The sequence below is a fragment of the Plecotus auritus genome (genome assembly GCF_963455305.1).
Source record: "Plecotus auritus genome assembly, chromosome: 11".
Classification (NCBI taxonomy): Eukaryota; Metazoa; Chordata; class Mammalia; order Chiroptera; family Vespertilionidae; genus Plecotus; species Plecotus auritus.
In genome coordinates, this window is record NC_137777.1 from 16041202 (window position 1) to 16064977 (window position 23776).

Below are 23776 nucleotides of genomic sequence, written 5' to 3' on the forward strand. Positions count from 1 at the left end.
TGGAGACCACTGCACTGGGCCTCAAACTAGAGTGGCAGACATGAAGATGGAAATGAGAAGGCATTTTGGAAACAAACCTGGCAGTAATTAGAGTTAGAAGTGAGTGGTGTTTGTAGGGGATTTTGATGCCTGAGACATGATTAATGTGTCATCTAAGGGAGGGCCTCCAGGCGGTGGGCAAGAATGGCACAATAATGGGGACCTCGGGTCTAACCAGCCAGGTGTCCCCTGCTGACCTTTGCAACTTCACATGTCAACTGGCTAGACAGGTTAACATGTGAACCATTAGCTATTTGGTTCTTCTCCATCCTCAGGGAGAAATTTTTAAGTGATGGGAATTTAAAAGATCTTTGTCTAGACTTGCAATTATTATTTATGTGCCCTCATATAGCTGTTTTTAAAATACTACATCCAAGGGTTTTTAGGGATAGCTACAAAGATTTCATGAGAAGGAGGTATAAACAGTATACAAAGTATTCATGCATTTTCAGTCATTCCAAGAATTTATGTCGGTGACACATGAGCTGGGATTCAAGAACATGAGAAATCAGGTAGAAAGGCTACACCATTTCAAAGACTTCAAGAATCTACATTGGCACCCGACCTAAATGTACCTTCTAATGTGTGCAAAGCGGTGCAATGCATCCTCTCAACTAAACCACGCAGAGAAGAAAATTACGTCATTATTACCGTGGGGCATGGGGCGGTGTGGTGACGGGGTAGCAGTCCAGCCTCCACCATAGTACAAATCAACAGAAAAACTTCTCTGTGAAGGTTATGGCTCACTAGTCCTGAAGCAAAGTGGATCCGGGTCGAAGCATTAAGCAAGACCGGCAGGATCTTGCGAAACTCACCACGCCTTTTTCCCATATGACTGACATCCGGTCCTCAACACCATTCACCCCGTTGGGAATCTTAGTAAAATCATCCTTCCCGAGAGCTTTCTGGCAGGTGTTGAACGTGCAGTTGTCAGTCCCTGTGGTGGTCAGATCACCACTGTAACAGAAAACCCACCAGAGGATGGGGGTGAGTAGACAGAACGGGTCAGGAGGAAACCACCAAAACCTTCCCTAGTCTCCTGACTGCCTTCTCAACTGAGTGTCAGAAAACTGCAGTGGAAAAAGAGTAGCTTTTTCAAGGACCTATTTCACCCACTCCCATCCCTGCTGTAGGAGGCACTTTTTTAAAAATATATATATTTTATTGATTTTTTACAGAGAGGAAGGGAGAGGGATAGAGAGTTAGAAACATCGATGAGAGAGAAACATTGATCAGCTGCCTCCTGCACACCTTCTACTGGAGATGTGCCTGCAACCAAGGTACATGCCCTTGACCGGAATCGAACCTGGGACCTTTCAGTCCATAGGCCAACGCTCTATCCACTGAGCCAAACCGGTTAGGGCTGTAGGAGGCACTTTTGGAGAATAAGAAGCGCGAGGATATGTTCTAAGCTCAGTTCCATCACTTAAGTTTGCCTGATGCTCAGTTCCTCATCTAGAAATTGATAACTGTATGTGCTTGATGACAATTACTTGAGGATCCTTGACAATAATGAAAATAAAAGATCCTGGTGAGGAGAGTGCTACACAAGATGTACCAGGAGGATCCACAGGCACAGAGGCAGGTCCTCTGGGGCAGCCCCTGGCCAAATGGGAACGTTGAGCTGAGTGGAGACGTGACATTGTATGAGGATGTTGATGTCAGCAGTGACAGGAATCCTGCTTTGACTTCTGAATCACCTTGGGGATGCAGAAGTGTGAAGGAGGAAGGAGGCTGAAAGGAAAGGGCAAGTGAACTCTTGTATCATCTGTTGTGACAAGTTCTCTGTTAACATGGATATGAGAAGCTGTGAATGGGGAGGCTATCCATGAATGGTGCAATTCTCACAAAAACATCATGATGTCCCAGAAAGTAGTGTCTCTGAAAATAGTTTCGATGGCCTTTCATGGGGATAACCTACTCACAGGTAGGATTTTGCTTTTCTACCCCCTAGAGTGGTTCAGCCCTTGATTGTAATCTATTATACCTGCACACCAGGTACATCTGGTTCCCAGGTTATAGCACCATAGAGAAAAAAAATCAAGAATATTCTGTAGGATAAAAATAAAGCATAAGGAAGAGACCTGGCTCTAAGCAACAAGAGACAGAAAAGATGAGGGAAAAAATCAGAAGAGAACAAAATTTCAGTAAAAAGGATCTATCTGGTTTCTCTGTGTCCAGGAGAGAGATCTCGACACTGTTTCATAACATAACTAAGCTAATGCTCTTTGGTCTCCAGATGAAGGACAGGCACAGAGCCTGTCAGGTCAAGTAGAACAGAATACTGGGAAGTCAATGGGAGGTCCAGATGGTAAGAAAAGATCTCTGCTCGAACCCGAAACTCATCAAACATCTTATTTTGGCAAAAACACTTCACAGTCATCTGCTCAATGATTACTTAGCCAATAGATTCATGAGGTAGTCAGGAGTTGAAGGGTCTGGTCTCAAGGGGGGCCCCATAACGTAGTGGGCTGCGTGGTGCCATTCTTTATTCCAGTAGTGAGTGCCATCTGTGCCCAGACTTGCTGCTATGGGTTCTCCATACACCACCTTCCCTGGAAAGTTAAAAGGAAGCATTCAGCACCTTAATGTGTTCTTAAAAGAAACCAACTGACTAACACGTAAATATTAGTCTTTCCCATCTTCGTAAAGGATAATATGAATCCTAAACCTTTAGTGAGCAGGATTTAAAAATAAAAACTACTTTTTTTATGGAGCATTTACCATATCCCAGCCAATATGCATTGTATATTATGGTAATGGTTGTACCCACTCACTGATATCAGACTTGGCCACGTGGATTACTTTGGCCAATTATATAGGAACTAGAGGCCCGGTGCACGACATTCACGCACAGAGGCCTGCGCCCTCTCACAGTTCGGGACCCCGAGGGGTCCTTAGTGCGGCCGCGGAAGCAGGAGGGGCTCCCACCACCACTGCTGCACTTGCCAGACGTGAACCCAGCTTCTGGCTGAGTGGCACTTCCAAAGGGTGAGCGCACTGACCACCAGGGAGCAGCTCCTCCGCTGAGTGTCTGCCCCCTGGTGGTCAGTGCATGTTATAGCGACCTGTCATTCTGCAGTTCGGTTGATTTTATTATACAGGATGGCAGCAACACGTGCTGCTTCCAAGCAGGAGTTGTTAAAACCACAGGGAGCCATGCCATCCCCGTTCACCTCTGTCATGAGACCAGCAGAGGCTGCTCCTCGAGCTGGGTCTCAGATTGCAGAGAACATGGAGCAGAGGCGGAGCCAGCCCATGGTGGACAGGAGTATGAGTGAGAAATGAAATCGCTGTCGTTGTAAGCCAATAATATTTTAGGTTCATTTGTTACTGCAGTGTAACCTAGCAAACGCTGGCTGATACATGTGCCATTCTAATGGAGTCATCTCAAAATCCTACACAGGAAATACTATTAGCTCTATTAAAAGATGAGGATAGAGTTTACGGGGTTAAATGATTTCTCTATAGTTACATTACATGCACTTGATATCGATGGCGTGCAGGAGGTAGATTTGGGTCCAGGCATTTTGACTCCAGTGATCCTAACTGCTATGCTATACTACCCCGATGACAGTTAATCATACAGGCATATGGAGTTCAGCCCCAGTGTATCTCTGATGCAAATAAATCGGTAACCTTTTCACACCCTTAAGAAAAAAAGCTCCCTCTAAAAACATATTAAGTAAAAGAACACAGATAAAATTGTAGCCTGAAATGCATATTTTAAAAAATCATGCAAATGAGGCCATCAAAAGCATACAATGTTAGAAAAGTTAATAGCGCAAGGGAATTTGAATTTAAAATCAGAATCCTTATCTCTGATTAGCATTTGTCAGAATAATAGATTTCCTGGCATCCACCTGATCATATCCAAGCAGTCATAAAGGAGAGTGCATAGTAAAGAGATGTTGGCCTACCAAATTAGCTCACTGCAGTTCATCAGAGGCCAGATTTTAGTTAAAATCCTGATGTATACGGGAAATTAACTGGTTTCCTCAGGGAGCACTCACAGTGGATGCCTACCAGCTGCCCGAGTCATATTAAATTGGAAGTAGCACCCTATTATCTCACAGATCATTTCTCCCTCAAACTAGCCACTGTCCTCTAGCTAACCTAGGGATAATGAAAAACCAGGAAAGCAAGGCTTATTGAAGCCTAGCGAACTTTGCTTCTTACGTAACCGAGTATCAGACCTTGGTCAATGAAAGTTACCCCCCAGGGACTCAGCTGCTCCCCCTCCTGTTTGTCCATGTCCTAGTCCCAGGAAAGGAGAAATTCCGTGAGTATCTCTTTCTGGTGTCTGAAACAAGCAATCGTTTTTAATATAAACTAAGAGCTAACGTGCTATTTGATAGCAGGATGGACACACTATTTTATTTGCAGGCATGAAGAGACCTTTCTGTTCCAAGAGGACTTCGTACAGGTGCGTGGGCATTGAGGAACTCGGAGACTTGATCAGCAATCACTTTGTAAGTTGCCAACTCGGGAGTCCCCATGGTGTTTCCTCATAGAGGAAAGGTCCTGATCGCTTGTTCTGTTCAATCATGTGGGCCATCAAGGTGATAAGGGACCGCTGTTGCAAAAGTTCTACAGTTGTAACAGCGCTCGGGAAATATTCTAAGTGTCAGCATCTACCAGGAGTCTGCCAGGACTGTTTTGAAACCAGAGAACAGCTAATTTCCTCGGAAGGGCTTAGCTCCTTTAAAAGGTGACCGCCGATCTTTCGTATCCAACAAGCTCTTTGTTAGCTGGGCTATTCTCAACAGTCCCTCCCCCATTAAGCATCTGGAAATATCAAAGAACTGAAAAGTGAAGGAGTAAACATTCCCAACTGCTCTTCCCCTGTTTTACAATGGTTCTAGACATTTTCAAAGGACTGAACAGCGTGCAAGAAATAAAAGGGGGAAGCAAACAAGGGGCCTGGGTACGCCATAAATTGGAAAATCAAACTAGGCAATTCAGCGTAATTGTGGGTTCTGTTAGATTTAGGCTAAAAATAAAGTCATAGCAAAGATAGCTAACATATGTATAGCACTCTATAGTTTGCAAATACAGCTTGAAGGTCATCTATCTCATTGGACCTTCATGGCAACCCTCATGCTGGTTTGACAATAAACTGAATCTCAGTAAGACTAACTAAAGTGCCCAAGATACTAGGGTAGTAAGTGGCTCACCAGAATTAGAACCCTAGCATTCTGCTAGCATATCATGCATATGCACTACGTTACTAGGAAATGTGCCATTTTTCATTTCTTGATAAAGAGCATGTATTTTTTTAAAATATATTTTATTGAGTTTTTACAGAGAGGAAGGGAGAGGGAGAGAGAGTTAGAAACATTGATGAGAGAGAAACATCAATCCGCTGTCTCCTGCACACCCCCTACTGGGGATGTGCCCGCAACCAAGGCACATGCCTTTGCCCGGAATCAAACCTGGGACCCTTGAGTCCGCAGGCCGACCCTCTATCCACTGAGCCAAACCGGTTAGGGCTATTTTTACTTTTTTAATGTTCTCTTTTTCATTGTTGTTCTTTTTAAATTGAACTTATTGGGGTGACGTTGGTTAATAAAACCATACACGTTTCAACCGTACAACTCTATAACACACCACCTATCTGCACATGGCATCGTGCACTCACCACCCAAAGTCGAGTCTCCTTTCGCCACCATTTATCCCCCTTTGCCCTCTCCATCTGCCCCCACTCCCACCTCCCTTTCCCTCTGGAAATCACCATACTGTTGTCTGTGTCTGCTTGTTTTTATTTTTTGCTTAACCCCTTCACCCTTTTCACCCAACCGCCCCCCCCCCCCAATCCTTCTACCCTCTGACAACTGTTAGTCTGTTCTATGTGTCTATGAGTCTGCTTCTATTTTGTTTATTTTGTTCATTAGATTCCACATGTAAGTGAAATCATATGGTATTTTTCTTTCTTTGATTGGCTTATTTCACTTAGCATGATACCCAGGTCCATCCATTTTGTTGCAAAGGGTAATAGTTCCTTCTTTTCTAAGGCTGAGTAGTATTCCATTGTGTAAATGCACCACAGCTTTTTTATCCACTCATCTACGGATGGGCGCTTGGGCTGCTTCCATTCTTGGCTGTTGTATATAACACTAAGAGTATGTATCTTTAAATGTTTAAGTCAACTACACGCTATTTGTGGATGGGGCCGAGCAATTTTCCAATTTCACTTCCTGGTTTCACTTACTACTCTTAGCAGGTTGGTAATGGAAAGTGCTGTATCTGCACTGTCTGTGGGGTAACATAGTCACAGGTTATGGGGATTAGGGCATGGACATCTCCGGATTACATCTGAGACCAGGAGGTTCCAACACCTCTTGGGAGGTAGTACATCTTCACCATTAGTGTTCTCCCCCTGTCCCGGCGAGTTTCCCTATGTGGTAGCCTGTCCACCCATACATGCTCTCTCCTTTGCTCATCTTTCGGCTCAAAACCAAAAAGGACTCTGCACTTAGGATGCAATCTCACACTTACAGGAGCTTTTCCCTCTGAGAGATTCCAAAGATTTTCAAATAATGAAACGTGTCAAAACAATCTAAACTCCCTCCTGACCAGACAACCCATTAATTAGGTGAAAGCGATGGAGCAGATGTTTATACCTTGTCTGGATTTGGAAGCAGCACTGAACTTCGCAGAGACACTGGCGCAGGTGCCAGGAGTGGAAGCATTGGCTACCAAACAGAAATCCAAACACGGTTATAAAAATAGTTGTTCCTAGCGAGAAGGGTTTGTTTTGATTTAAAATACTACATTTACAAAGGAAGACAATACCTGAGAAGGCAAATACACAGAAGGTCACCCAGCTTTAGGTTCAAATCCTGATGTTGCTACTTTTTAGTTGGTGACCTTGTGCAAGGTGGGTCCTTGCTCTTAGTCTCAGTTTTCTCATCTATGAAATGGGATCCCAATGCCCCTCTGGTGTGGCAATTTTGTGAGGATCAAATAAATTCATGTATATGAAAGTATCTGGCATCTTCCTGGGACCCTGGAGTCACTTCATGACTTGAACTGAACTGTGTCCCTTGCCAAAATTCAAATGTTAAAGGCCTACCCCCTAGTATCTCAGAATGTGACTGTATTTGGAGATAGGGCCCTTTACAGAGTAATTATATTAAAATGAGGTCATTAGTGTGAGTCTTAATCCGATATGACTGGGGTCCTTATAAGACAGGGAAATTTGGACATAGACACTATGTGAAGACACAGGAAGGGAGGGGAGAGACAAAGAGAGAAACATCGATATGAGAGACACACAGTGATTGGTTACCTACCACATGTGCCCCAACCAGAGGCCGAGGATCAAGTCTGAAACCAAGGTATGTGCCCTTGACCAGAATCAAACCTGTAACCCTTCGGTATACGAGCCGATGCTCTAACCCAGGGATCCTCAAACTACGGCCTGCGGGCCACATGAGGCCCGCCAAGGACATTTATCCGGCCCGCCGGGTGCCGCTACCTGTTCTGCTTAGCAGCCGACTCGTCCCGGGCCCGCAGTGCGCATAGGAATTTGTTCATAGTTTTTTTTTTAAACTATAGTCCGGCCCTCCAACGATCTGAGGGACAGTGAACTGGCCCCCTGTTTAAAAAGTTTGAGGACCCCTGCTCTAACCACTGACCCAAACGGGCCAGGGCTGATTTGGTGTTCTTTATGTCCAACCCTCCCCTACTCCCTTTCAGTTCCTGTTTGATCACATGCCTTGATCACATGCCAGGGGTGTGAAATCTTTCATGATAATTTACTCTGAGAGATCTGCTGCCTCTTTGACAACTGTGCATTCTCACCAATACTATTGCAATAAGTCTGACTCAACTAGAACATCTGGGGTGACATTTTAAATATTCCATATTTATAATCCCTTTGGAAAGGAATTTAGCAACATCCAAAATGCACATATGCATTTACTTTTACAACCTGCTGTCCCACTTCTAAGACTCTACCTCAGGATAGAATTTTGTGGGAGGCAGAAAAATGGCACCCCAGAGATGTCCATGTCCTAATCCCCATAACCTGTGAATACGTTACCCTACATGCAAAAGGGACTTCACAGTTGTGATTTGATTATGCACCTTGAGACAAAGAAATAATCCTGGACTAATCAGGTGTGTGCAAGGTCACCCAGGGATCCTTAAAGTAGGGGAGAGAGGCAGAGAGGCGACCAGAACAATGCAGTGTTCTCCACCCACCTTGCTGGCTTTAAAGACTGAGAAAGGGGACATAGAACGAGGAATCCGTTTTGTCTCTACAAGCTAAAAAGGCAGGAAAGGGATTCCCCCTAGAGCCCCAGAAGGAACACAGCCTTGCTGACACCTTGGTTTTAGCCCAGAGAAACCAGACTCCTGGCCTCTAGAAGTATCCTATATAATAAAAGGCTAATATGCAAATCGACCAAATGGCAGAATGACCAGTCGCTATGATGCGCACTGACCACCAGGGGACAGACACTCAGTGCAAGAGCTGCCCCCTGATGGTCAGTGCGCTCCCACAGGGGGAGCTCCGCTCAGCCAGAAGCCGGGCTCACGGCTGGCAAGCGCAGCGGCGGTGGCGGGAGCCTCTCCTGCCTCCGTGGCAGCGCTCAGGATGTCCGGCTGCTGATGGGCCTAAACCACCTGTCAGACATCCCCCGAGGGCTCCTGGACTGCGAGAAAGTGCAGGCCGAGCTGAGGGACCTTCCCCGCCCCCCCAGTGCACGAATTTTGTGCACCGGGCCTCTAGTCAGATAATAAGATTGTGTTGCTTTAAGCCACTAAGTTTGTGATGGTTAGTGCAGCAATAGGAATCTAATTCACCTTCCACAAATGTGAAATAGCATATGCATAAGGCCATCACTGTGGTCCTGTTTGTAACAACTTAAAGACTGGACACAACCCCAAGAGCCATCATTAGGGACTAGCTGAACAAATACAGTGGCATACTCTGCCCCTGTAAATGAGAATAAGGAAAGTCTCTATACCTAACATTGGCTGACTTTTAGGACATATTTTTAGTAGGAAAAAAGTATGGTACAGAACACTGTGTATAGTATTTTATCTTTTATGTAGGAAAGAAAGAGAAGTAAAAATATACATATATTCTTTTTTTCATCAAGAGAAAAATTATAAAGATAGGCTAGAAATAAATTAATAAAAACAAACACTTTGATGAGAATATATTTTTAACATAATTTTGCATCTTACATATTAAAAAATAAAATTTAAAATAATTTAAAATGAAATTAAATGTTCATACTTGCGTTTTCTATCTAGGATTTACATTCTAAAACCTTCCCTAGACTTTTACTCCGCTCCTGATGGAATTCTATCCCAGAACAAATTAAATATCCAAGATCAAGAAACTATTTCCTGACAGATATGTCAAAATTGCAGCTTGCTGGAGGGTTGAGATCGCACATTTCTGCTGAATTTACTGTTTTTTGAATTGTATTCTGACATTATGGATCTGATTGACAGGCTGGAATGGTATAGGACTTAAAGCAAATAATTATACAACAACCCGTTTCATAAGGTTAGCAACAGTGCCACCTGGTGGCCATAACTTTAAAACGGCAGTATTTTCTTTTTGAAGTGTGCTCTTTTGACTGAAATTACATTATATGTGGGGGAGAAGGGGAACAGCCAGAAATGGTTGGTAGTAAGACCTTATTAACTTCTGTGTAATATAAAATTAATTCTTAACACAAAATATTGATGGGTTACATTTTTTAAAATCCTCACCCAAGGATATGTTTTTATTGCTTTTTAGGGAGAGGGGGAGAGAGAGAGAGAGAGAAAGAGAAAAACATCGATCCCTTGCTTCCCATACACACCCTGACTGGGGGTCAAACCCACAAGCCCTGATGGGTAATCGAACCCGCAACCTTTCAGTGTACAGGATGTTGCTCCAAACAATCGAGCCACCCAGCCAGGATGATAGATTACATTTTAAGAATGCATTTCAGCCCTAACCGGTTTGGCTCAGTGGATAGAGCGTGGGCCTGTGGACTCAAGGGTCCCAGGTTTGATTCCGGTCAAGGGCATGTACCTTGGTTGTGGGCACATACCCAGTAGGGGGTGTGCAGGAGGCAGTTGATCGATGTTTCTCTCTCATCAATGTTTCTAACTCTCTCTCCCTCTCCCTTCCTCTCTGTAAAAAAATCAATAAAATATATTTAAAAAAAAAGAATGCATTTCAGTGGCACAAAATCCTTACTGAACCTTCATGCAACAAGATGCAACTTTGAAAAATGGATAGGGTGTCCCCCAAAATGTTTACACACACTGAATAATTATAAAGGTAGTGTTTATTAAAATACATTTCCTTTTCAAAATTGACCTATCAGCTATTAAAGTGTGTTTACATTTGGGGAGGGGGGACACCCTATATTTTAGTGTCTATTTTCATAGTTTTTATAATCCATATTATAAAAATGCAGCCAGCTTCAGTTTAAACAAACAAAAACAAACGAACAAGCAAGCAACCAGCCAGGATGATTTATAAGACTATATCTGATTATTTGGGTTTCTAAAAGTGAAATGATAGAAACCACTAGCATGTCTCAGAAGGGTCTAAAGCCATTGAATAAAATGCACCGGATTTGGTTTCATCCTTCCTGAACTAGTACTGACAAATGAATGAGATTATTTCTCTACCCAATTCTTATCAAAAATACAAGATTCTTTCTCTCCCTCTCTCTTTTTTTAAGTGATGACTACTTACATATTAAATTGAACTACAGAACTGAGACTGCCCTGGCCAGTGTTGCTAAGTGGTTAGAGTGCTGGCCGGTGCACCAAAGGGTTATGGGTTCAATTTCCAGTCAAGAGCACATACCTGGGTTACAGGTTCATCCCTGGCCCTGGTCAGGGAGCGTGTGGGAGGTGCAACCAATCTATGTGTCTCTCTCACATAGACGTTTCTCTCTCTCTCTCCCCCTCCTTCCTTCCTTTCTACTCTCCCTAAAAAAAAAAAAAAAAACAAAAAAAAAAACAGGGAAAAATATTCTCAGGTGAGGATTAACGAAACAAAACAAAAAGAAGAACTGAGACAGTTTGGGGTAAAAATAACTTTGGTTAATTGTCATAAAAATACTATTTGGATAAGTGTTTCCATTGCACCAACACCCAACTTGTTATGAGACAAATTAATTCAATTCAAAAAATAGTTGTTGAGACCTACTACTACGTGCCCTGACTACGCTGATTCGGGCATTGGGTGGAAAAGTGGAGGTAGATGCCTAAGATACAGCGAAGCTTCCCGAAGTTACCTGGAGAGTTTGCATTTAGCCATCAGATTAGACAATGGGCTAACAGTGGTGTTAAGGGTGGGACTTGTGCCTAAAGGAAATGTCTGGAGGTTCCAAGGATGACGAAGAAATAACCTGAAGGAAGAGAAGCAGTCGTTAAGGTGAGCAAAAGGGAGAACAAAAATAGGCATGCAGGAAGGATGGCGAGGGAGGAAGAACAGTTGTGGAAACTCACGCGCAACTTTCTCACAAGCAAAAGAGAGCTTGCGGGTGGTTTACCTCACTCTTTCGCGAATGCAGAGTCATAAGTGCATTACCATCTCTCCTGGCGTCCGCGACCACCTTGGCTGCAGACCTGCTCATCACGTGCACGATGTACAGGGGGCAGTTGACGGCGCTGGCGATGGTGATGGCTCTCAGCGTGGCCTCCGCCTCCACGGCTTCTGGGCGGCACAGCTCGTGGCCCTCGGGGCCTGTGATCCCCAAAGCCAACATCTTCTTTGCTCCCTAAAAAGGAAGCAGGAACATATACATGTGCAAGGAAGGTTTACTAATAACAAATGGCGTTGTTGTGTTGGGAGAGAAATACACCGGCAGGCTGTTAGATCTGTTAGGGAGGGGTGTGTGTGCGATGTATGTGCGTGCATTTGGTAAAAATTAATTTAATCCTCTGATATGCTACTTTTCATATGCATATTTCACAATTAAATTATTTTGATAGAAAAGGTGAAAAAGATATGAGATTAGTTCTAATCATTCTTTGAAAAGCAGTGTTTATATTTAAGACTTATTGGTTCAGAACAAACAAAAATATGCTAATCCCCAACATTAGATCCTTGTTGAAATAACTCATGGTATTATATTATGTAGTTAATTATACTTTTAAAAAATATATTTTTATTGATTTCAGAGAGTCAGGGAGAGCAAGAGTGAGAGCGAGAGAGCGAGAGAGCGAGAGAGCGAGAGAGCGAGAGAGCGAGAGAGCGAGAGAGCGAGAGAGAGAGAGAGAGAGAGAGAAACATCAATGATGAGAGAGAATCATTGACCGGCTGCTTCTTGCATGCCCCCTACTGGGAATCGATCCCAAAACCCAGGCATATGCCCTGACTGGGAATCGAACTGTGACCTCTGGGTTCACAGGTCCACACTCAACCACTGAGCCACATTGGCTGGGCTTATTCTACTTGTTACTGAAGCAGTCTTCATGCCCTCTCCCCGCTGCCATCTCCCCACACACAAACTGAATGATATTGGGTCAGGTATTTCCCTCTCCAGACTGCTACATCTTCCTCACCAAAAAGGCAGGAAGTCAAGACCGTGTGCGGGGAAATGGCTTGCTCTGTGTCACACGGCTGGGAAGTGGGAGAGTCAGGTGTAAACCTTGGTCTGTTTGAGTTTACAGCTCATGCTGTCCTCCCATTACCCTCCGTGGCCACCTGGCCACCGGGCCACCGGGCCTGCATCTCACTGACTTTAATGAGAACTGAGCCTGGGGGAGAGAGAAAAATCAGCTAATATCAAGGGTAGAAGACAGCTCTTTAAATCTTGCAGAAGGTGCACCCTGCAGGCAATAATAATGAATGAAAGTGAGAAATAAATACCATCTAGATTTCCTCCAGAGCACTTTTTAATACCAGTTTCTGAAAAGAGAGAAACTTTAAACAGCTACCTCATACCCTGCTTACGTCATCAGCTTAAGCTGGTGTCCACACTTTGGCATTCTGAAGCAGCAGCATGAGCTACTGAAAAGAACAAATAAATGCATAAAAAGGCTGGGCTACACAGAGAAAAATATTTGTGCTTTTATAATAACACATGTTTGAGATCTAATATAATAGCTTACTCAATCCTTACTCAAATGCATATAACACCTGAGTAAAATTCAGAGCAGAGACTCAAGTAAACAAAATCGAGTGCTTCTAAACCTCAGAAAATTAGTTTCTTCCAATGCGTTGCCTGCGTTTCCCTCCTTAGGGCCAAAGTCTTCGCCTTGCATTGCGGCCGGTGTCATCGCTGTGGAAGCTTCGGGATGCAGTTCTTACCTCGGCGATCAGGTCTCCGTTTTCCGCGTGGACCTGAGCAATCGCTCCGATTTCCTTGCACCGAGAGAAGGCCGCGTACAGCTCCGCGTCCCTCACCATGTACACGTCTTTATAGGCCATAAAAATCTTGAAGGAGTTCACACCTTTATCTTGGGTAAGAATTTTCATTTCTTCTTTCACCTAAAAGGAAACAACAACAAGAAAACGTCACTGTTTAATTGTTTAAAATATATTTTTATTGATCTCAGAGAGGAAGGGAGAAGGAGAGACAGAAACATCAATGATGAGGAAGAATCATTGATCGGCTGCCTCCTGCTCACCTCCTACTGGGGATCAAGCCCACAACCCAGGCATGGGCCCTGACTGGGAATCCAACCATGACCTCCTGGTTCATGGGCTGATGCTCAACCACTGAGCCACACCAGCTGGGTGTCACTGTCACTGTTTAATTTAAAGATCATTTCAATACTTTCCAGAACACTGCATTTGGAGGAGAAGTAAAATAACAGTTTAATTACAGAAAAAAAATGGCAATTAAGGCCTTGATCTTTCCCCCACATTAGACTCCCTTTTATCTGCTGTGACGATACTTTTAAGATATGGAAGCATTTATAGTTTTCTCCAAAGTACTTCATTTGTACACTTGGAAATAAATTTGCAGCATCCATCTCCCAATATGAGGACACCAACCCTGCCAAGACCTTGATCTCAGACTTCTAGTCTCCAGAACTATCCTATCTAATAAAAGGCTAATATTCAAATAGACCGAGTGGCGGAACAACCGAACAACTGAACCACCGGTCATTATGATGTGCGCTGACCACCAGGGGGCACGTGCAGAACATAGCGGGCGTTGGCCACGGTGGGGTGGTGGAGCAGGAGAGCGGGGGCGCCAGACTAAGGTGGGGTGCCGGTCGCTGTCATCAGGGCGAGCCTCTGGTAGTTACCGAAATTCTTTGCTCCTGTGTGCCGCGGTCCTGCCCGGCGCTCACACCTGCTGCTGGCACCGGCCCCAGAGCCACCGCTTGCACCTGTTGTTGGCACCCAGCACCGGCCCCGATCGCTCAGTGCCATCAGCAGGTGCGAGCAGCGGCCGCTGGCCCTGATCGCCCCTGAGGGCTTCTCCACCTCCCCCTGCTCCTGAGGGATGATCGCTCTGCACTGTCAGCAGGTGAGAGCGGGGCCGGCACTGTCAGCGCATTGAAGCAACAGCAGCGACAGCGGGGCTGAAGGCAGACAGGGACCAGGGCCGTGGCGCCGAGGATGGGCCGAGACCCGCCCTTGTGCCCACCGCAGCCTCACGGCCCAAAGTTCCTTTCGAGGTACATGGATTTGTGCACTGGGTCCCTAGTCTATAATAATAAAAGCGTGATATGCAAATCGACCCAATGACCGAACAGCAGAACGACCATCCAGATGACCTTCCTGATGACCATGCTATATCTTGCACTGGCACCAGGCCAGCCAAGGTGGGTGTGATGTGATTGGTTGGGAGCCCCTGTCATCACCCCAAGATCACCCTGCAGAGGTAGGCCCAGGCCACCTGGCCGGTGGCACTGTGGCGGGTGGGCAGGGCCTCCCTCTAGGGGGTGATCTATCTGGGGGCCCCACGATCAATTGCCCCACAAAGGGAGGCCCAGGCCACTGGCCAGCAACGCTGTAGCAGGTGTGCAGGACTGGCCAGTGATCGCCCCGCAGAGGGAGGCCCAAGCCAGCCAAGCGATTGCATCCATGCCTGTCACCCGCAGAGGGAGGCGACTGGTTTGGGGGGGCGGTGAGGGGCCAGCACCACACAGATGGCAAGCAGTGGCAGCGGCGGGGGTGAGGCCAGCTACCGGCAGCCGGGGGAAGAAAAGCCCCGTTAGACCCTGATCACCGGCCAGGCCTAGGGACCCTACCCAAGGGGTCCCGGAGTGCGGGAGGGCGCAGAACGGGCTGAGGGACACCCTAACTCCCGTGCATGAATTTTGTGCACCAGGCCTCTAGTAAGAAAATAAATATCTGTTGTGTAAGCCCCCTTTATTTATGGTATTTTGTTACAGGCACCCTAGCAAACTGATACATGTACGGAACAAAATCCGTGTTTTAATAGTATTCACCAGGTAACCATGGGCATATGAAGGGCTGAGAAACACTGGTAAGGGTGAACATCATCACTTTTGCTCCAATAACGTCAGAGGAGAGGAAAGGGGGAAGGGAGGGAGGGAGGAAACGAGGAAGGCAGGAGAACCTAAAAGCAAAAGAGATCAGATGCATCGCTTAGAATGGCATTTTTGGAGAAAAATTAACTTTAGCTGTGAACTATGAACCTTGCTATTATATTTGCTGATCTACCTGTTAAAAACTGATTACTTGTTTTATATTAACTTGGTGTCTAAAGCCCAATTTTTAGGGGGAGGTGGGGGCCAGGTGACCTGGTAAGGTCAAATAAAGTCAGCCTTGTGACCCCTTTCTGGCAAAAGGACTTCTGAATTAAGTCCAATGTGGAAAAAAAACGTGTTGTTGATTTAAATCACAAGTAAACATTTCTTCTAAAGCACACACACAAGTTTATATGGGGAGAAATGGACACAGTTTAACATCCCTCAAAACTGGTTTCCTAATCCGAACCAGGTTGTCATTCTGCCATCGCCTAAGTAATTAGAAGATGTGGAAGGCAGGTTTAAGCTCCGGCATGAAGCGATCTGACCAGCTGGTGAGATTAGTACAGCTTTGCAGAAAGGGCACCGGTTAGGGGACAGCTGGGAGGAGGCCCTGAAAACATTCCCGTCTGTTCTCCTTTCTCTTTCCAGTGCACAAGAGTGGTGGTTGGCGGGGGGGGGGGGGGGGGGGGGGGGGGGGATGGGAGGGGAGAATGGGGGGGAAGTGTGGGAATGGAGGCATCCAGTTTTAAATGGGAATTTCCTTGGTTTACTTCCATAAATTAACCAGTTCTAATTAAAGTTCAGGTCTGTGGAAAAATACTATTTAAAGGAGTCTGGAAACGCTGAATTTGAGGACAAGAGAGACCAGTACTTTTTGTTGGTATTTTTTCATTAATTTTTAGAGGGAGTGGAAGGGAGAGGTAGAGGGAGAGAGAGAAAGAGAGAGAGAGAGAGAGAGAGAGATCAATGACTTGCCTTCTGCATGCTCCCTGACCGGGCTGGGGATCAAACCTGCACAGCCAGGTACATCCCTGTGCCCTTTACTGGGAATTGAACCTTGAGACCCTTCATTGTGCAGGCTGACGCTCTAACCACTGAACTACTGGGCAGGGTGGGAGATCAGTCCTTTTTAAAATTACATGTTATGCTGAAACCAGTTTGGCTCGGTGGATAGAGCGTCAGCCTGCGGACTGAAGGGTCCCAGGTTCGATTCCGGTCAAGGGCATGTGCCTTGGTTGCGGGCACATCCCCAGCGGGAGGTGTGCAGGAGGCAGCTGATCGATGTTTCTCTCTCATCGATGTTTTTAACTCTCTATCCCTCTCCCTTCCTCTCTGTAAAATATCAATAAAATATATTTAAAAAAAATAAAATAAATAAAATTACATGTCATGAACTAAATATTAGGAAAGGCTATTGTGAATTATTATGAAGGATTTTTGCTATCATCTCTATATGATTTTTTAAATTTTAGTTTTGGAGATTGACAATACTTCACAGGAATCAAACTTCAAAAGGTGCAAAAGAACAGGCAATGGAACGTCTTCCCTCCGATTCTGACCTCCAGCCATCCACCCATTTCTCACGTTTTGCCATGACCAGTTTCTTGATCTTGCACAGAGCCGGGACTAGGGAACTAAAAAGAAGCTGGCCCTCTGGGCGGCTCACCTGGTCACTCCACCAGGTCACGGCCACGTGCAGGCTGTAGTCGCAGCAGACCGTGGGATCCGCCCAGCTTCGCCAGGTCTCGAAGGCTTTGACAAGGGAGCTGCCTTTCTGAGGAATGGCAAAATCGATGATCATGGTGGTGCCTCCCGCCAGGGCCGCCTGGAAGCACAAGAGGGTTCCCACAGGTGAGACATCCATTTTCTGCCGAAGTCATTTGTCTCCTTGCACAACATGCATTTGCAAGCACTTGGGCAAACTTGACGGGTCCGGGAAATTGCACAAAAATGCTGCCCTTAAAAGGCACAGAGGGACAGGGATAGACTTCCCAGAAATTAAAGTTTGAAGTATTAAAACTGCTGGAGTGGAACCTTTGAGCTCTTGCTTCCAGGCATTGTCCTCGGTTTGGCTCAAATAAGCGCTTATAAAAATTAAATAAATAGATAGAACTGCTGGAGTTGCTTCTGTCAAAAGAATGGCAGGTCTAATGAAATGAAAATGGCTTTGATCCAAAGAAAACAGGAAGACTATAAAGATAAACCAAAATGGAGAAGTGGAGAAAATTCATTTTTTTTTCCCCTCTAGAAAACTGTCTTCATCATGGCAAAATCTCGTTTTATTAGAGTCAATCTTGGTGAATTGTATCTCCAGCTACCCTCGGATCCATGCAGAATCCTTGGAGACTCAACATGGTTCCCACCCCACCTTCATTCATTACAACCTCCTGGTGACCCCTCCACCTTTCCTTAATTCCCATCTCTCCCCTCTAATCCTTCCCCTGCCTCTGGTCTTAGTTCAGGTGCTTCTCATCCCCTTCTGATCTTTATGCCTCCAGTTTAGGTCCCACTCACTCCAATATGAACCCTTCATTGCAACTAGAGGGATGTTCCAAAGTACAGATATCACCACGTGGCTCTGAAGCTTAAAACGGAATACTTCTCACTGACTCTGGGATAAAGTTTAATCTTCTGAGCATGGTCCACAGGGCCCTGCAAGATCTGCCTCAACTCTCATATTCTCCTTGGCATATACGTTACATTACATCACACAAATATTCAGAGCAGCATTATCCATAGTAGGAAGAAGTGAAAAACACCCATATGTCCATAAGCTGATGAATGAATGAACAAAATGTGGTATATTAATACATTGGAATATTATTTGGCCATAAAAAATGAATCTCTGATACACACCTCAACATGACGGAGCCTTGAAGACATTAAGCTATGTGAAAAGAGCCAGTCACAGAAGATCACATATTCTATGATTCCATTTATATGAAATATCCGTAAGTGGTGAACCCCTAGTGACAGGAAGTGGAATAGTGGTTGCTTGGGGCTGGAGGGGTTGGGGAGAATCAGGTGATAGCAGAAGGGTTTCTTTTGGGAATGATAAAATGTTTACAATTGTGGTGCAGACTCTGTGAATATATTAAAAAACATTGAGACATACACTTTAAATGGCTGAATTGTATTGTCTGTTAATTACATCTTAATAAAACTGTTACCAAAACAACAAAAACCACCTGCCACATGGAATCGGTTAAGTACACAGAGTGAGGAGGTGGCAGGATACACAACTAATCAAAGGTTCTGCCCTCAGGGTGCTTGTAGTCTCGGTGGGGAGATGGAATATGAAGACATAATTATAATAAAATATTCAGATTGTGATTTCAGGTAGCACGCGTACTTCTGTAATAAACAGTAGTACAGAAATGGTTAAAGGGAGGTAAAAATTGCTAAGCTCCCCAGGAGATGCCCAGGGAAAAGATAGTGGTTCGAATACATGTACGCACTATAGGAATTAGTCCAGACGGTGGGTGGTCTTCTTACAAGACTGAACATGTGACGGTCAAAGGCCGGTTTTTCTAAAGCTACAGCAGACAACTTCCTGGGGCTACACCTGGAATGCTCTTGAATAGGGATGTGTCACACATGCCCCACCGCCCTAATTAACTAGGAGCAGGAGAGGGAGCGGCCAGCTGCCTTATTTTGGTTTCTCCTTGTTCTGTTTCTCCTCTCCACTCTTCCTTCCTCTCCTCACTCTCACACCTGGAATGAACAGAGAGAAACTGTGATGCATGGGAGAGGATCGCCAGGGCCAGCGTGGACGAATGGATGAAACACACAACCCGCCTTTTGCCCAACCACTGGGACATTAGCCACCGGCCACAGGGATCTCGGCTGCTCCCTGGGGTCTTGGTGAACAGCTGTCAGGCACCGTCCGGCCCCAGCCTCCTCTCAGACCTCTTTCTTCCTCTTCTGGTCCTTCTGGTCACCCCGGGTCTTTTGGTTGCCCGAAGTTACACCAAATCCCTGAATATTATTTCAAGATCTGAAATGTTCCCTTCTTTACACAGGATCCGAGGAGCCGCGTGCCAGAGCTGCAGGTCTGTAATCCCAATCAGAGTGGCCCCCCCAGGGCCACTTGCTCCTCTCAAGACTCACTTGCTTCTGGAAAGTGTTTAAATACCCGCTTCTGGGTTAAGCACGTCAGACTCATTAGCTCATTAAGTAAGCCTCACTACTGCCCCAGAGGTAGGGATTGCTGTCCCATTGGACAGGTGAGGGTACAGAGGCTCAGAGATGTCAAGTGACTGTCCAAGGTCACCCAGCTGGTAAATTCTCATTGGCGACATGGAAGAAGATGCAATTTAGGGAAGGAGGTCGTACGTTCAGCCTGCTCCTGGCCTCAGCCTCATGTGGATCATGCCCCCTTCTCCGGTCTTCTAGCTAGTGTGACCTGCTTTCCAGCCTGTTGCCCCGGGTCATTAAGTGAATCATTGCTTGGAGAGAAGCAGAGGTTGGCAAAATCAATCAAGCATTTAGGAAACCAAAGGCCAAACAAAACAAATCCCATCAAACTATGAATTATAAATTCACAAATGAAATGCAATTTTTTTTTTGTTGTTATTCTTCACCTTAGGATATTTTTCCATTGATTTTTAGAGAGAGTGGAAAGGGGGTAAGGTGGGGGAGAAAGACAAAAAGAGAGAGAGAGAGAGAGAGAGCGTGAGAGTGAGCATGCATGCAAGCGAAAGGTCAATGTGAGAGAGACACATCAATTAGTTGCCTCCTGCAGGCCTGACCAGGGCCAGGGATCAAACCTGCAACCTAGGTACATGCCCTTGACTGGGAATAAAACCTGATGCTCTAACCACTGAACCACACTAACCAGGGCTGAAATGCAATTTTATTAAGCTTATGTGATGTTCATCAGTGTGACAATCACTAATGAAATAACGTTCCCCTAAAAGATTTACAAGGAAGGACCCATACTAGAGCTTTTTTGCCTTCACACAACTATGACTCATGGGGTAATCAGCTTTATCCAGCAAACCAGTTGGTTAGAACACCACAGTCCCTGCCCTGGCTGGTTAGCTCAGTGGTTAGAGTGTTGGCCCAATCACCAAAGGGTTGCAGGTTCAATTCCCGGCCCTGGTCAAGGCACATGCAAGAGGCAACCAATTCAAGTGTCTCTCTCACATCAATGTTGATCTCTCTCTCTCTCTCTCCCTCCCTCCCTTTTCTTCCTCTTCTTCCTCCCTTCCTCTCTTCCACTCTCTCTAAAAATCAATGGAAAAAGTATCCTCGGGTGAGTATTAACAACAAAAAGAAAAGAACACCACAGTTCCAGCCCACCTTAGATATTTTCAATATTTGTTTAATTTCTTTCAACATCAGCTGCTTCTAGATTCACTTCACAAAATGTCCCTTCGACTTTACTGAACATTGAAGAATGAGGAGCGCTTCAAGGAGGGAGAAGCAGTATAGGATGGAAATTTATTTCATATTTCTATGTAAAACCTAATTGTTCCCTTTGTTTTTACTGCTGATTGGCTCCACTCCCCTTTTATTTGTAGTTAGCCAAACAAAATGCATTTACCTTTTCTAATCTGGGCTCATAAATCAATTCTTTCAGCTCCTAATTACCTTGGCTGTTCTCCCTTGAAAACCTTCCAGTTTATCTAAAAAGCTTCTTTTGTTAGGAAGACAGCTTGTGCTGTCTCAGGTGCAAATGTGATAGAACATAAATTGAGATAAACTCTAAGCAACAGTGGGGTCATAATTTTACATAACGTAAGATTTTATTTAAGAATGTATTTGGTTGTAAATCATTATTGAAAGCATCCCAAGCATTTCCTTCCCTTTTTTTTTTTTTCCTTTTCATTTCTAAGCTCATCCTGAAACAAGTGATGTTGTTTCACTAAAATCAATCACAGGACTTGCTCAACCCAAGTAAAACCAAAAGAAGTTCCAGCAGTGCACTTGGGCTGGAGGGAGAAGAACACTGGCTGGATTTACAGCTTTCTCGGAGTCACTGAGACGTATGGAAACAAGCCCCAATTTGTGTTTCAAATCCAGAAGCACACTCAGCTTTGCAAAGCTGTCCCCTGCATTGCCTCTCCATGCTCTTCTCCTGGTCTCCCCAGCTGTGAAATATTCATCCATCCCACTGTGCAAGCCAGGCTTAAGCGTCACCCTTGAACTTTACCTTTCTTCTTCCTTACACACCCAAATCCAATCCATCAGTAATACCCCCTCCCTCAGGCTACCTCCTGCATATTCCATGAGTCTCTTTACTGCTTGCATGGCCACCTCCACTCCCCAGCGCCGTCTTTGCCTTCCGACTGGACTAGTAGCCTCTGCAATGTCACCTTGTCCCCAGCCATGCTGGCCACTTCCAATCTTGCATTGGCTTTTCTTTGCTCTTGGGATGAAGACAAGACAGTTATTAGACATCCCATAGTGACCTGAACTTGAGATAGCTCCTCAGCTTTGCATTGAGTCACTCCCCTCCCAGCTCCTTCACCCTACCCCAGGGACACTGCCTCTCCTTCTCTTTGGAGAGCTCTGAGCTCCTCTCTATCTCAGCCCCTCCCGTACTATTAATCCAGTGAAGCTTAACCCTAGCATCTTCTAGGGAACTTGCATATCATCCCCCAGAGATTCTGACTCAATGGATGTCGCTTCATCTCTGTATGCCGTGTGCCCATCACATTAATATTCTTTAGATGTCTAAGGGAGAAGGAAGGAAGGGACCAATGAATTTCCAACAAAAGCTGGAAGTAGGAGTAATTATGATGATTCACCTTTACAATAGCAAAGTGGAAAGGCAGTGTAATTGCATGTTAATGTGAGCGTTCACGTCTCAAAAATAGTGCTGTCCCTGGCCGTGCAGTTGCCTGGATCCTTCTATGAAAATGTTAACGTGGAATGTAGACTCTGAGCACATCTGAAAGCTGAATGCTCAGCTTGTCCAACGCCCATTGCCTAATCAGTGTTAACTAGGACTTTTAAAACAGCAGAACTATAGTCTATTTCTACACCTATGCCTCGAATAATTTCTTCTTTCAAAGAAGATTACCTTTTATTTCATGTTAAGCGATTTTTTAAGGCCTTTGCTTTTTAGCTGAGAACAGATCCGTAGTGTTCAGGAACTCGGGACTGCCACTAGAACAGGCATCTTCTCCATTGGACAAATGAAACATAACTGACACATTGCCGTGTCCTCCTGGATTAGCTACTTGACGTGTGAAAAGAGGAGTCCGAAGTGGCGAGGCATGGGCTCTGGGTAATCACCGAAGCTCACTTAGGAAATAACCTGCTAAAAATACAGTTTGGTGCCCGGACGGTGTGGCTCAGTGGTTGGGCATCAACCTATGAACCAGGAGGTCGTGGTTCGATTCCCAGTCAAGGTACATACCTGGGTTGTGGGCTCGATCCTCAATAGGGGGTGTGCAGGAGGCAGCCGATCAAAGATTCTCTATCATCATTGGTGTTTCTATCTCTCTCTCTCTCCCTCTCCCTTCCTCTCTGAAATCAATAAAAACATATTTAAAAAAAAACACACACACAATTTGGTGATGCCAAGCCACTGTGACTGGCACCTCCACAAAAGGGAAAATGCCAGACCTCAAGTATTGACTTGAAAATAGTCAATCAGCCAAAACCGGTTTGGCACAGTGGATAGAGTGTCAGCCTGCGGACTGAAGGGTCCCAGGTTCGATTCTGGTCAAGAGCATGTAACTTGGTTGCGGGCACATCCCCAGTAGGGGGTGTGCAGGAGTCAGCTGATCGATGTTTCTCTCTCATCGATGTTTCTATCTATCACTCTTCCTTCCTCTCTGTAAAAAATCAATAAAATATATTAAAAAAAGAAAATAGTCAATCACCAAAGTTAAGTCTGCAAGACCAAGTTACTGCCTATACTTTACTAGTGGCCCAATGCACGAATGAAGATTCGTGCAAGAATGAACCTTTGTTCCCCTGGCTGCTGGCACCGCTTTGCTCTGGCCCGAGCAGCCTTTCTGCCTTCCCACGCTGCCCAGGAGCCCGGAGCGGCTGGGGTGGTGCAGAACGCCTATGTCATCACCATGGCGATGACACAAGTGTCCTGTCCTGTCCCCGCTCAGTGCCTGTGTATGCAAATTAACCTGCTGTCTTTGTTGGGTTAATTTGCATAATCACTCCTGATTGGCTGGTGGGCATTGCGAAGGTACAGTCAATTAGCATGTTACTCTTTTATTAGGTAGATTATTAAGGCCAGGTAAAACTGCAGCTCCATGTGCTCTAGTTGCCTGTCACCGAGAACAAAGACCATGGTTTTCACCTCAATCACCCCAACCACAGTGCCTAACACTTA

The 23776-nt window shown here is 45.2% G+C and overlaps 1 protein-coding gene across 4 annotated transcripts in view; it reads right to left on the reverse strand.

Annotated features, from left to right (window-relative positions):
• Nucleotides 1-23776, reverse strand: part of DPYS (dihydropyrimidinase) — a 72908-nt gene that overhangs the window by 39217 nt on the left and 9915 nt on the right. For 3 of the 4 annotated variants that reach the window (XR_013959343.1, XM_080647019.1, XM_080647020.1), the window contains exons 2-6: nt 17135-17293; nt 13325-13504; nt 11600-11789; nt 2438-2594; nt 855-996 (exon numbers count right to left, since the gene is read on the reverse strand). Coding sequence is in view for 3 of the 4 variants with exons in the window: in XM_080647019.1 (XP_080503145.1) it covers nt 855-996; nt 2438-2594; nt 11600-11789; nt 13325-13504; nt 17135-17293 (828 nt within the window). In the remaining variant the exon portion in view is untranslated. The remainder of the gene's footprint in view (nt 1-854; nt 997-2437; nt 2595-11599; nt 11790-13324; nt 13505-17134; nt 17294-23776) is intronic. The other variant, XM_080647021.1, reaches the window with a different exon arrangement.